At 44.5% G+C, this 14,391-nt stretch overlaps 1 protein-coding gene across 1 annotated transcript; it reads right to left on the reverse strand.

The window, feature by feature from the left end:
• Positions 1 to 1,498: 1,498 nt before the first annotated feature.
• Positions 1,499 to 10,234, reverse strand: ankrd55 (ankyrin repeat domain 55; the record flags this gene model as incomplete). Its single annotated transcript, XM_084442600.1, has 11 exons — positions 1,499 to 1,785; positions 1,970 to 2,071; positions 2,460 to 3,247; positions 4,118 to 4,285; positions 4,650 to 4,834; positions 6,415 to 6,543; positions 6,899 to 6,959; positions 7,968 to 8,077; positions 8,589 to 8,719; positions 9,123 to 9,242; positions 10,195 to 10,234. The coding sequence occupies 11 exons, from the start codon at positions 10,232 to 10,234 to the stop codon at positions 1,499 to 1,501; spliced, it is 2,121 nt and encodes a 706-aa protein (XP_084298726.1).
• Positions 10,235 to 14,391: the final 4,157 nt, after the last annotated feature.

Consider the following 14,391-nt stretch of genomic DNA (forward strand, 5'->3'; position numbering starts at 1 on the left):
TCCTACTAGACTAAGCGAGTTAGGAAGAGAGACCGCATCGCAACACTTTATGTTATAAATCTACGCATGAAAGATTTCCAAGAATCCTGATAGTATGATTTGCTGGGAGAATTGTCGGTCAAATGACTACTGACCAATCAAATTTCTTTCCCTGAGCTTCGCACTACTGTATTCCAGTTAGTCTCCACCCACTGGCCTGCCTCTTACCCCATGTGCCACCCTCTCATGCATATTCATATGTTCTTCCAGCCCTGAATAGGCTTCTAGAGCCCTCATTTTATAAAAGATAGGACGTAGGAACTTGAGTTTTCGAAAAACAAATTTAAAAAGGGGTGTTTAAAGGTGAACATTGAGATAGGAACGTGGACAGTTGACAGTATACCATTCTTCCACTATAGGGGGAAGTTATGCCATTGGAATAATTAGGTTTCTTTCTCTCCCATGAAAGAAGACCTCCTGTGATGTAAGAGTCTAATGATGCTGAAGAGATACAGACTCACACACAGATTACACCGAGATACAGACTCAACAAGTGCACATTGAATCTGTCGTCCCCCACCCTTGATGCATGTTGATGCGTGTTGTCAGCATGTAGGCTACAGTGTTCTAGAAATGTTAAAAGCAAATTCTCAGTTAATGATTGTGGATCTCCAGAGCATCCAGCAGGATCCCATCCTGGGCATGTTGACACGTATGGGTTAGCTCTACAGATACATTTGCAATCAGACTAACACACACACACACAAACATGGTGATAAAAACCTCTTATTTTATTCATTTTTCAAAACAGTCACATGACCACCTAAACATAAAGGCTCCATTGAAAAGTGCAAGAAGATTCAACAGTACACAGTGCATGCCGTGGTGTTTAAACCACAGAGTATAAATTTGTAAAAATAGGATGCTGTATTTTAAACGTTAAAAATGGAAAAGTCGGTAGTTTAATGTGGCATTCACAGATATTTCCCCTTGCTGACTTTTGTGTCATTGCCTAACAACTATTATACATTTGTATCCTGTATGCACGTGGACATACTCTGTACACTTCGTGTTCCATCCATTCACACCTGAGAAGATTCAACTGTACATTGCGAAATGAATTTACCCTGTCAAGTAACAGTCACAATATACTAAGTCAGTCATCACAGAAGTAGTGAGAAAGTCAACTCATTGCACTAATTTCTCTCTTTTTGTATATGATAACAAGAGTATGGGGATGGTTAGAAACCTTGTAAATTACACAAATGATGTGTCCAGGGGATGATAATGTTCTAAGAGATTTTAAGCGATTATACCTAAACACAATCATCCACTGTTGTCATAACTGTAATGCATTACAAAAAGGTCAAAAGAAATCCACAGAAACTACTACAGAAATGTAAAGCAACTAGTCAGTTTGTGGCTATTTAATATTGTCTCTGGGGAATTATGATTCACTTTTTTCCAGCACATCAGGTGAGCCCCATTACTCATTCCTCCTATGAGCCTCCTGGTTGCATCAGGTTCTGTTTTCCAGGTTATCTACGGTATCCATTTTAGATTGGGTCACAGTGGGGCTGTGTCTCCTCTGGGAGGGGATAGCTGGGAGGACATGGACCGTTCTCAGGGGGTCTCCGTTCAACATGGGCAGGAAGGAGCAGAGGGACTGGCTCTGGGGCAACCCTGACCTCTGTGACTTGGAGGTCACAGGCGGCGGGAGGGCCCCTAAACCTCGAGCCAGCGTGTTGAGTGGCAATGACTTTGACTTCTTCACTCCTTTGGACACTTGGTCAGGTGGCAAAGAAACTGCAGAGGGAAATGACGATCATACATTTGGACAATGTGTTCATGAAGATATCAACAGGCTTGAGAGTTCATATTTACTCTCAGTCCACTTGTTTCTCACTAACACCCTTGGGCAGGACCAAAACATTTGTACAGAACAGAAGGAAAATAAAAGAGAATTTAAACTGGGGGGGAATCTACTTACACCGGTGGGTACAGTGGTCACGAATGGGAGCCAAGCAGTTGCGTGTCAAAGCTGTGTCCCTCATCTTCATCCTGTCCAGAGGTAGCAGGTGTGTATTTGGAGCTGTAGAAAAAATAATTGATGCAATTGAATCGATACTGCTTGTTGCCTGTGTTGATCTGTAGGTCATTTGAGAAGAATTATGTAGGCTTTGAGAAACTCAAATGCTCAGTATACAAGTTTCAGCATCTGCTTTGCTGGTTCTTTTGACATGAGGTTTCTATGAAAAGGTGTGAAATGCACATACAGGATGTGGCTTTACTGCACGGTCTCTTCCCTCTGGGGGTGAGAGAGCTGTGAGAGCCGAAGTATGAGAACTCAAAAGAAGGCTACACATGTTGCCTGGTTATACACTTCCTCTTTTGAAGAGGTGCAACATTGTCCTATCAAAGTATCAACGTTTTAATCCACATCCACATTTCTGTTATTGGACCATTCTATGTGAACATACCTGGTTCATTCTTCTGGATGTATGGGGCTTGGTTGGGACAAAGTACATCAAAAGGACCAGATGTCTCATGCAACAGTTTGTCCAGCAGTCTGTCTGTAGGTGGCGCTATCCAGGACTTGTGGGCCAAAATTGACTGATTGGACTCAGTCTTCCAGGCATGGCTGACCAGAGCATGTCCCCTTGGCTTACTGTCAAACAAGTCATGCTTACTGTCAAACAAGTCATGCTTACTGTCAAACAAGTCATGCTTACTGTCAAACAAGTCATGCTTACTGTCAAACAAGTCATGCTCGCTCTTGCTTTTCTGAGACCGGTGAGCAAAGTGGTTTCCAGGTGGCCTGGTCACATGACTCTGCTGCACAGTGTTCTGAGAGCACGCCAGTAACGAGCACGCCAGTAACGAGCCCCCCAGAGTGATGGGAGGAAGACTCTGCGTCCGGATGGGCGGCAGTCCCAAGTCTTTCTCTGTTCGGTTGTCAAGAAGAAGGAGCTTCTGTGATTCCATCTGCCTTTTCCTCATCTTGCAGCTTTCGTCTCCGGGCTCCTTGGGTGTCGTCGAGGAAGAAGAGGAAGAGGAGTCCACCAGGCAGTCGAACATGGTGATGATGTCATCCACCTCGGAGGTCTCCCTGGTCAGGGGTCCGTCGCGGCCCGGGTCTCTCTGGCGGGCCGCATGGTGCTCCTTCTTCCTCTTGCAGGAGAAGATGTGGTTGAGCATGCGGAACTTGCCCTCCTTCTTCTGAGCCTGGCCGCTCCCCTGGGAGGGCGGCTGCCCGGCCGAGTCGGATCTGGAGAGGTTCAATCCAAGACCCTTTACTCTCCCTTCAGGTTAACAATCATTAAATCTGGATCGTTTCATTGATTCTCAAGGACTGAAACCTGCAAATAGTTTTTTTCTCTCACATTGGTGACATTCATCACAAGAGATCTAGGCTTCTACATACTGTAGGTCCACCACAGCAGGCAGAATTGGAGGCGCATTTGCAATTTCAAATTGGGTAACACTTTATATTAAGTTCCTCTAATTAAGAATTAGTTAATAGGTAATAAGGACCATGTAAGAAGCTAATTAACATTATGTGTTAATAAGATATGTTTAAGTGTTAATAATAGCATTATAAACACATTATTAGACATTTATAAGAAACGTGTTAACAGTTTACAGTATAAACTGCTTAAGAACATGAATAAAAGCCTTATAGTTTCTCATACATACTTATTAACTGTTACTTATTAACTGTTAATTATGCACTTATTATGCATGTTATTATACATTTTGCAGCTACTGGATCTAAAGTGAGAACAGTGCCTTATTAAACCCTTTATTATGCACTTGTGACTGATTTCAACTCGTTTTAACCAGCTAGACCAGTGAAAAGGCAGGTATCTATGGAGTGAGTTCAATGGGATGAGTGTTGAATTGCGTGAACTCACTCCACTAGTAAAAATAATGTCTGGTTGCATCACTAAATAGCTCGCTTATCGGTCATCCCGAACACATTGTCGGGCTCTTGTTTTCCGATAATGACCGGCTGGCCATACACTATCCCTTACTTAACTAATGCTTAATAATAGGACCTTAATATAAAGTGTTAGCCCAAAAGGAAATGAGTTGACTTTGCATTGTTGACTAAAAGTACCAGCCCCAAACACTTCACCTGTTGTCCGCTGAGAGGAGTTTGATGCAGGCAGTGTGGCCACAGTACATTGCATAAGTGAGTGGTGTGTTCTCATTGATGTCCCTGGGTCCGGCCTCCGCCCCCAGCTGCAGCAGGGCCTGGACACAGCCCTCCTTCCCTGCCGCTGCCGCCCAGTGCAGAGGCGTCCTGGAGGACAGAGACACGTGCAGAACATCGTTAACACACAGTATCTGTACCTCATACTACTGAGTTGAGGCATATACAGACCTACATTATGCATTAATCATATCTTAAAATAAACATAAACATAGACAAATATTGATACAGTATGCCATATTCCACTCCTTGATCTCATGCAGGTTTTTGAGATGAGGGTCTTGCATAGAGAGAGAGAGTAGAGGTGGATTTGCTCAAGATAAGAGTTTGATAAGAATCTAAACATTCAGAGAGCATTATCTGTTGTCCTTGGTTTGTGTTGGTGATCGTACAAAGGCACACACAGGCTCTTTAGAGAGGAGGCGGACATTTTTGTTGTTGCAGTTTTTTCTACCTTTCATCCACGTCCAGCGCCTGTAGATTAGTCTCAGGGAAGCGCGCTAGTTCATACAGGATGTCGCTGTAACCGGCGGCAGCAGCGATGTGCACGCACGTCTTCCCGTGCTCGTCGTCGTAGTTGATGACCGAAGAGCCCAGCTGGTGCTCCAGGATGAGGGAGCACATGAACCTGCTGCCACTCTGGCCGAGGAAGAGAGATAAGAGGGTTAGGATTTACTTCTCTGATGGAATACCTAATAACCTGTATGGAAGTTTGATGTTGCTAACCTTAAAGGTAGAGAGACACCACGGGTGCCTTTTGTCCTCAATCAATGGGACATGTAGTGAACGTACAGGACTGTGTCTAGGCTTAGTTGTATAATATCTAGGCCGTACCATTGCCAGACAAGGGGCTGGAAGGAGGGGGCGCTGTCAACAATCTGAGGAAATATTGGCTTACAGACGATGCTTCTGTTGCAGGGCTGGGGTTGAGTCATTTAACTCACAGTCAAAATGGGCAAGTACAGGTACCATGAAGACACTGCTCAACATCATGGATCGAGCAAGACATGGGCAGAGATGTACGAGCAAATAGACCTCAGGGTTATGAAATATCCGCTCTGGGAACAGATGAATCAGTAGATCGTGACTTTCAACTCTTCACAGATTTCTAGATTTAAAACGACAGTGCAGAGGGTTGGTTATGAATATGAAAATGTCTGACTATGATGACAGCACTCACATTTACCCTTGGTCTGAAACTTGAAACTTAGACATGCTGTGTTTTAAATAAGCTGGCTGAGAGATCTCTCACCAAAGATTTGAATGTGTTATGTCCCACCACAAGACAGCTCCCTCCTTTCAGACTATTTTGGTCTGTCACATGTAGAAGTATAGGCCAGACACTGGCAAACACAATGTGAAACCAAGCACCAGAAACAGATGCATTTCCGCTGCATGATCACAGCGTGATAACAGCATGTGAATGTAGTCTATTATGGATGTCCTTTTAGGTTTAAGTTAGACTCTTTTGTCATTATGTTCATGTTCATCTTGGCTTACAAAAAGGTAGGTAGGTGATTTGTGAAAATAAAAGCCACAGTTATGGCACAGTTATCCACAGTTATTGACAAAAACCAGTTCAATCAAACTGTAGGTCACCATAAACATTGAAATGATTCACACCTCTCAGCGGCTACCATTATCAAGAGTAGGCAAAAAGGGTCAACCTTGTGATCAAGGGTCACGTTTCATGACCAAAGCATTTGTCAACCTTAAAGAACATATTCAGCTCACAAAGACCCACCAGCGCTGTGGTTAAGCCTAATTGATTGTGTAAATCTTGTGTGTTTAATTAGTGACTCTCTATGGGCTTTCCCACTCCCCAGTCTCAACCAATCATTAGGATGCCAAGGAGGTGTGAGACTCAGCTCTCACAGGGACTGGGCTGACGATGAAGACCAACACTGCCGTCAGCAGTTGGATGGAGGTTGCTTCATTTGTGCAGGAAGGAATAACTACATTTTTATTGGTTATCTGTACAACTCCATGTTTTTGGGACAAATTCTGTATGTTTTGACCATTGGGCCCAAAGTACAGTGACTTAACCAGAAGTGTACCATTGACTTTACAAAGTTATTCAAAATTAGCTTAATTGAAGATTAATATTAAGTGGACACGCATAGTTTGTATTCTTATAGCTGTTTAAATGATTAGGAATGAGAATAGTTATGGTAGAGCCTATGAGGAGTTGTTATTGGAGCTCAGTAAGGGAAGTTCACCTGCACTGCCCAATGGAGGGCTGTCTTGAAGTCCTTGTCCACCAGAGTGGGATCCGCCCCCTTCTGCAGGAGCGCCTGCACATGCTCAGGACGGTTATGGAATGACGCCCAATGAAGAGCTGTCATGCCCTACCAAAAAAACAGAGTGGGGCATTCTGAAAACAAGCAGCGATGTCACAGAGATGTGATGACACCTTTCATGGCAGAGATAAAATAATTGATTTAGGAAAATATTGTACAGTATATCATTGTTCTTGGCAGAGGATGTTGGGGGGCGGACTTTGAAGAAAGAGTGGGAGGACAGACAGTTATGAGCTCTGTTGCTATGTGAACTCTTCCTTCTCCTCCTCCGCATGGCGGACATTCCCCACGCTCGCCCCTGCACACCCACAACACGGAGACGTCCTGTACCTACACGTTCTCTGTGCATCACATGCATTCCCATGCTACTGTAGGCTGGTATGTCGATGACCAGCTCTCCTACCTCATTGTCTTGGTGGTTGATCTCACATGCTGTGGATTGCTGCAGCAGGACTGCCATTAGTCTGTGTTGAATAAACAAGAGGTTGGGTCCTCAGTCTAAACACAAGGTACTAGAACAAAGAAATATTTAGGCTATGCACAAGACTAGAGATATCTAAAGTCTAAGTGAGATGTTTACAGATGTGTTCGAATTGAGATGATTCTAATGAGGAGTTTAGGTGGATCCAAAGTGGATTAGGACTGTCACATAACTGGTTTACAAACTTCAGGACGTTTACTGTATTTTGTTCCCATTGTGAAACAAGGAACCGCCGCTGTGCAGAAGTCAAGGACTCAGAATTACTGGGAAGGCCTACTCCCACTTCCTGGTCAGCTTGGCAGCTGATATGCTGACAGTAGCACCAGATGGTCAGGGAGAGACAGGAAGCTGAGCTCAGAGAAAGTTCCTCAGCTATTGTTGTTGTTGTGAGTGAAGAGCATAACACCCTGAAGTGGATCGGCCATGTTGGGCAGACTGAGAGAGATATGAGAAGGGGGGGTTAGAGGGTACAAACTGAGAGGGGAGGAGAGAAAGAAGAGAGGATTGGTGAAGAGAAAGAGAGATACGGAATGAGAGGAAGAGAGGAAATGGTAGAGTGGTAGAGAGAGAGAAGACCGGACAAGCTGCCTCAGCGCATTGAGCAAAGGTCTATGGTCACTATGGGGACAGCACACACACACACATGCATGCAGGCATGCAGGCACGCACACATGCACACACACACACACACACACACACACACACACACACACACACACACACACACACACACACACACACAGACCCTAATTCACCTGGCTTTCCTGTCCATGTAAATAAACCACTGTACTTATGACCTTTATCAAGCTACCAACCCCATAAAGAGCAGCCTGATGCTGTTTCAATGCAAGATTGAAATGATATGGTCGGTAAAGCACTTCAGACTTGCTGTGTGATGTGTAAAACCCAACAGTCAACAGTAACCGTGATCTGAAATCACGTTAAACTGGTATGAGTGATTTGAAGGGATTGGCCCAGCGACGGCCCTCACTTGAGGTGGAGCTCGGCCGTGGCGGCGTGGAGGGGGAGGCGTCCGTTCTTATCAGGGATGTTCTGTTTGGCTCCGTTCCTCAACAGGCAGACGCAGCCTTCCAGCCAGCCCTGACACCGAGGGAACCGAGGGAACACAGGAGAGAGAACAGCAGTTAGCCAGCCCTGACACCGAGGGAACCGAGGGAACACAGGAGAGAGAACAGCAGTTAGCCAGCCCTGACACCGAGGGAACCGAGGGAACACAGGAGAGAGAACAGCAGTTAGGGAAGGCCAACGGGGACGTCAGTTACACGTGAGGTCAAAGTGATTCCTTTTCATTAAAAAAGGAAAAAAGAAAAATAATATTGTTAATGTCGTCTTCATTCTTTAGACATTGCTTAATACAACTGAACAAATATAATTTTTACAGTATATGTGTTCAGTATTCACCAGTCCTTCTCTTTAAGTGTCACCGATCTAAAAGGACTGAATCCTTCTAGATCTAGAAGATCCCTGCCATGACCTATTCACTCATATTAGATCAGTGCTTTCGCCAAAAAAAGGAAGGAACGAAAAAGAAAAGAGATATTCTGAAAGTATTGGGAGGTGTGTGTGCGTTGGGAAGGGGGGTTGGACGTACCAGGTATGTAGCCAGGGAGAGTGAGGTCCTTCCACAGGCGTCCTGAGTGTTGATGGAGGCGCCCATCTTCAGCAGCAGTTTCACCGTGTCCACCTGCCTCCCCGACACAGCGTGCATCAGGGGCGTGGAGCCTGCAGCAAGGGAACATGGGAAAAGACGTGTGGGTGAATATCACTAGAGAACTGCTGATTGATGGTCTTTGCACTGTCCTGTCTCGTCCCTGCACCCTGTCCAATGTTGTCTACAGTAAATGTTATGCACCTCGCCTGAAAGCAAATTCCTATACGTTGTAAAACTGCATGGCAATAAACGGATTCTGATTCTAATAAACGGATTCTGATTCTGAAATGAAAGAAAGAAAAAAAAGTTACAATATTTTACACATCCAATGGTTACCATGCCAGAAATTGTGAAGCTATGTACTTTTGAATATGTTCAAATACAGTAAGATAGTCAAGTGGGTGAATAAATTTCATGAATCTCAAAATCATACTTAGCAGGGTAGTAAAAGTGCAGTAGTAAGCTATACCATACCTTCTCCATCACAGCACTCCAAGATGGAGGGATCTTCCCGTATGGTGGCCGTTAACGTGTTGACATCCCCGTTGGCTGCTGCTTGGTAAACAACATTCAAATCCACTTCCTCAGCAGAATCTACAACACACCAAGACATTTGGTAAAACAATCATATCAAAAGACGTGTTTATTATCCTTAAACACGTGAAGCATTATTTAAATCACACGATCATGTAAGATTACCATAATGAATTGAGAGCACATGCTGTATTACTATATTGTAGAGATTCCTTGAAGAGTGTAATATTTTCCAAATGCCTGTGCAGTGCTTTTTAAATGTATTTTCCTCATATAGGCAAGAAAATGAACTGAATGCCCCCCCCCCTCCTTCCGTCAATACATTAAGCAAAGTAGGCTATGCATCAACCAGGTTGAAGCTGGCATATTGAAGGAAAACCTATTCACACAACAACATCCACATGTCTTGTGTGTAGGCCTAGCCTACATATTGACATCAGCATATTCTAATATTTGTTATGTAATCCAAATAAAGGATACCTCTGCTTCTGTATCCTTATGTGAAGAATTCATGAACAGGCACAATGTCTATTTTCTGTGAATACATCTCAGAGCTGATATTCTGCTATGTCTCATTATTGGATGGCTGTGTTGTGCTTGGTGATGTGAACATTTCTGCCTCCTACAGACAATCATTCATACTCCCATTCAAGAATTAAGAGCCTAGCAAGATTCCTCTTGGCTCGGGGGATAGCCTACCTATAACACCAACAGAATCCACAGAAATGGTTGGGCATGTGTCTTGTAAATCATTTCAGACAAAAGAGATGGGCACCACTTTCTTTCTCCCTCTCCCTCTCTCTCTCTCTCCCTCCCTCACACACACACACACACACACACACACACATACACAACGTTGTGTTAAAATGTCTCTAGCTACTCATCACAATACCACAGCCAATTGGAGGGGACACAGCATTGCCATGGTAACAGAGGCAGCGACATCACCTCTCTGGACCTTGCGAGCCTCCCTCCTCTCTCTGGTGAAACGAGGGTCGCGCGGCCGCCTTACCTTTGTGATGGTCAAACACAGACGAGACGCTGAACTCCATGGCGGACTGCGTGCGGCGTGTCGCAAGATCAACACAGGGAGGTGGTGATGGGGAGACACATCTGCATGTGGTTGAAACACCTGGCACTCACACACTAAACCCTCACACCGACACCTGAGACTAAGCTCATCCAGTTCCCCCTCTTCTCCACCTCCGCTTCCTCCTCCTCCTCCCCCTCCTCCTCCTCCTCTTCGTAAGGCTTGAAGAGGGTTACATGGCTAGGAGAAACCCGTATCCATCCATCACAGCAGGAAGGAAAGAAAACATGGAGAGGAGATAAAGATCCCTAAAGACGGGTTTTGATTGGTGGAGTCGCCCCGGTAAATCACAGCTCCTTGTTCAGGCGATCTCTCTTCTCTTCTTTCCTGGGGACAGAAGGATGAGGGACGCGTGGATGGAGGGGAGGAATGGAGAGATGAGGCAGATAGCGTGGGGATCTGACTGGCCGGTGATGCAGACGGAGGCAGCCCAGCAGCACTCTGCCTACCCAGACGATGGATGAGCGAGAGATATGTGAATGAAGAGCGCCCCAGAGCCCCTAGTGAGCATGCGCAGCACGGACAGATCTAAAGCGTGAGAGAAAGAGAGGGAGAGGGAGAGAGAGGGAGAGAAAGAGAGGGAGAGGGAGAGAGAGGGAGAGAAAGAGAGGGAGAGGGAGAGAGAGGGTGAGAAAGTGAGGCATTCACACACAGCCTGCAGGAAGGCGAGGTATTGTTTTCATCGGGCGACGGGACGACGCGCCCACTCCCCGAGTCACACATTATTATGCATCTTAACCCGCCAGAGAGGCTATTATAAGGCTTCTATTCAGAGACGGAGAATAGGCGTCTTGTCGTGCCGCTTCCTGCCAGCCAGTCTGATACTGCAGTCAAGTGAGCCGCACTTTATTCTTCCACGGTCAAGTGAGCCGCACTTTTTTTTTCTAAATTCAAAACAAGAATGGGGTGCGTACCTATTAGTAGTATTACGGTAAAACGGTGAAACGGTTTCTGCAATAGATCTTTATATCGTCGCTGCTTCTTTTTCTTACACTGATATTGCTAATCGCACATTGGGACATTAATTTATATAATTAAGATATAATGTAGAATAAATAAATGTATGTATTTCGGAAATTAGGTAGGCTAGACGCAGAACTAGCCTATTTCTCACCCACTGATGCACTTGACGTCAATTCTGACTCTCTCTTTCTCTCTCTCCCTTCTCTTGCCCTCAGTCTCTCTCTGGCTAAGAATATTTAATAGGCTACTCATGTAGGCCTAGTCAATATAATGTGAATTATCCATAACTCTTCACAGGATGGATTTTGAATAATTTCCTCACAAAGTATTACTGTACAAGCATTTGAAGTGTATTTTTCTCGTTCTTGACAAGTAATAAAATGATAATTATACGGTGTTCATTAGAGTCTCTCATGTGGTGTGGCTAGCCTACTAGAGAGGGACCATGCCCACAGAATCAACAAGAGCAGTCGGGCTGAGAGAAAATGAGAGGGCTGGAAAACAGAAAGACAAAAAGAAAAAATTCATTATTTTTCTATCCCTTTTTACTCCCGGTTTTTCTCCTAGACGGTAGCTATGATACAGTAGGCTAGGCTAGTCTAACATAGCCCTGAGTCAGTCATCGATCTCCTCCTGTCATGATGTGTCAAAAACCTACAGCGTGCCCAATTTTTGTGCATGGGTGTAAGCCAGCACCTAGGATAGCGTTTGTCCAGTTGTCACTCCATCCCTCCCTCCCTCCCTCCCTCACTCCCTTACTCCGGTCAATGTTGACCTGCATTTCTCAGTTGGCACCACAAGAGGCAGTAATCCCTAGCCTGGTATGACCATCCCGTTCGAGCTCACATTCTGTTTCACTAACGCAGAGCGGTCTGGCCTTTGCCTCCTGGAGAGCGATTATCCAAAAATCCAGACCATACAGGGCCAATCAGGGACTGCGTTTTAACTGCTCTTCCGCACCACAGTGGAAAGCAGCCCCTGATTGGTTCGTGTCCCTGCCGCTCGCTAAACAAACATGGCGGCTCCCGATTAACTGCTTTTCCGTACCACAGTGGAAAGCAGCCCCTGATTGGTTCGTGTCCCTGCCGCTCGCTAAACAAACATGGCGGCTCCCGAAGCAACGAGTGGTAACGTTAACGTTAGAAGAATAAACGCAGCTATAAGTGCAGTTATTGCAGAAATAGACTTAATCACAACACTTAAACAAGAACAAGAGTATGCACTAGCGGAGTTTCTCGGTGGAAAATACGTTTTTGCTGTTCTTCCGACTGGATTTGGCAAAAGTTTGCTTAACGCTGATTGGCTGAAGGTGTTCTGTCTGTCAATTACCCCCACCCATGAAATCGCTCTCTATGGGGCGAAGGCCAGACCGATATGACGGAGCGAAGCAGTGAGCTTGCGGGATTGGGATGATCACATCGTTTTTTCTTTACAAAGAATGAAGAAGTAATTGTTTAACGTATGACAAGAGGCAAATGGTCTATTATTGCTAAAATATGAATGAATTAACAGCCAACCGGCTAGTTGACCATCAGCACTAAAGGTAGTGTAACCATTCATAATTAATAATCATTCACCTCTAGGCTTTAGGTATGATACTATTTGTGCTTCAATTGAATAAATTGAAAATGCAGTATGTGCACAGTAAACATAGCCTATATAAACATGCCCTTTCTACTACTTGAAGAAAGAACAATGCATTTGTGGTCAAGGCTTACTTATCATAGGGCTACATAGAGAGCACCATAAGCATTAGCTTTCTATGTTATTAGGAACACTTGAAAATACAACAACACTAGAAATGTCTGTAAAGGTATAAGGTAATGTTGTGTTTTTATCCACTAGATGTCACTACGTCCTTGACAAAAGAGATGGGCACCACTTTCTTTCTCCCTCTCCCTCTCTCTCTCTCTCCCTCCCTCACATACACACACACACACACACACACACACACAGAAAGACAGAGGAACACACATGTACGCACACACACACACACACACGCACACTCACACACACACACACACACACACACACACACACACACACAGAAAGACAGAGGAACACACATGTACGCACACACACGCACGCACACACACACACACACACACACACACACACACACACACACAGACGGTGACAACACTGTTTTTAAAATAAACGATTAAAAGTCACCTATAAGCCAAGCTGAGAGCTAATTCACAACAATAGAAAGTGATACAAGCAAAGTACAATGTCTGACCATCCATTTATTGATTGCAGAACTTTTGCATGTGTTGGTTTACTGGTGTATTATTATGTGGGATAAACAACCGCTGGGAAAATAGACAAGAGAAATAGAATATAAACAAAGGAAGTCCTCCGGCACTCTTCTCCTCTCTCCCTCCGCCTGGAAAACCAAGCTGACCAATGAAGAACTTGAATGCAGGAGATAATAGTTTAAGCCATGCATGTGAACCAGGCAGCACATCTGTTTCATTGACATAGCTATATTCCCACTGTAACTAGACTTTGAAACCACAATCAAATCAGTTCAACAGTAGATCCACCAAAATTATATATGCTTCCATCAAACCGAGAATGGAGGTTTCCCACTAAAGGATTTGAAATGGGTTTTCTAGCCACCAGAGAGAACATGATATTATCATACAGCCAAAGAAGCCAATAGTTGAACCCCCCCGGTTGTGGGTTTGAAATCTACCAAATGCTACAATATTCATTAGCCTAATGTTCCAGAGTCATTTTTGGAGAATGTTGTAGCCTATCCACATTTTGAGAATGCTCTTTCAATGTTGAATAGATCAATGGCCCCCAGTTGAGAGTGACAGGAAGACCTTTAGTTTAGGCCCGGTCTATCCCACAATGCCTGGGGTGAGTTCAATTTCAAAAAGTTCAGCATCATTTTGCTATAGTTTCTGGGTTGAATGACATTTTTCCTGAAAACGGTGTGAAACCGTGTCCAACAGGCTTTGAGGTGGGTTTTCTCTTGTTTGGTGGGTGTGTCAGAAGTGTTACCAAATCAGAAGACTGATATATAAACCCTGCCCTATCTTCTCATCTGCCATAGGTGCAGCACTTGCATAACACACAGGGTGTTCAACGCACCACCATTTCTGTTTCAATAACCATTTTGCAACATTTGTCGGGGCTGAACTCAGA

The sequence above is a fragment of the Borostomias antarcticus genome, assembly GCF_949987555.1.
Source record: "Borostomias antarcticus genome assembly, chromosome: 8".
Classification (NCBI taxonomy): domain Eukaryota; kingdom Metazoa; phylum Chordata; class Actinopteri; order Stomiiformes; family Stomiidae; genus Borostomias; species Borostomias antarcticus.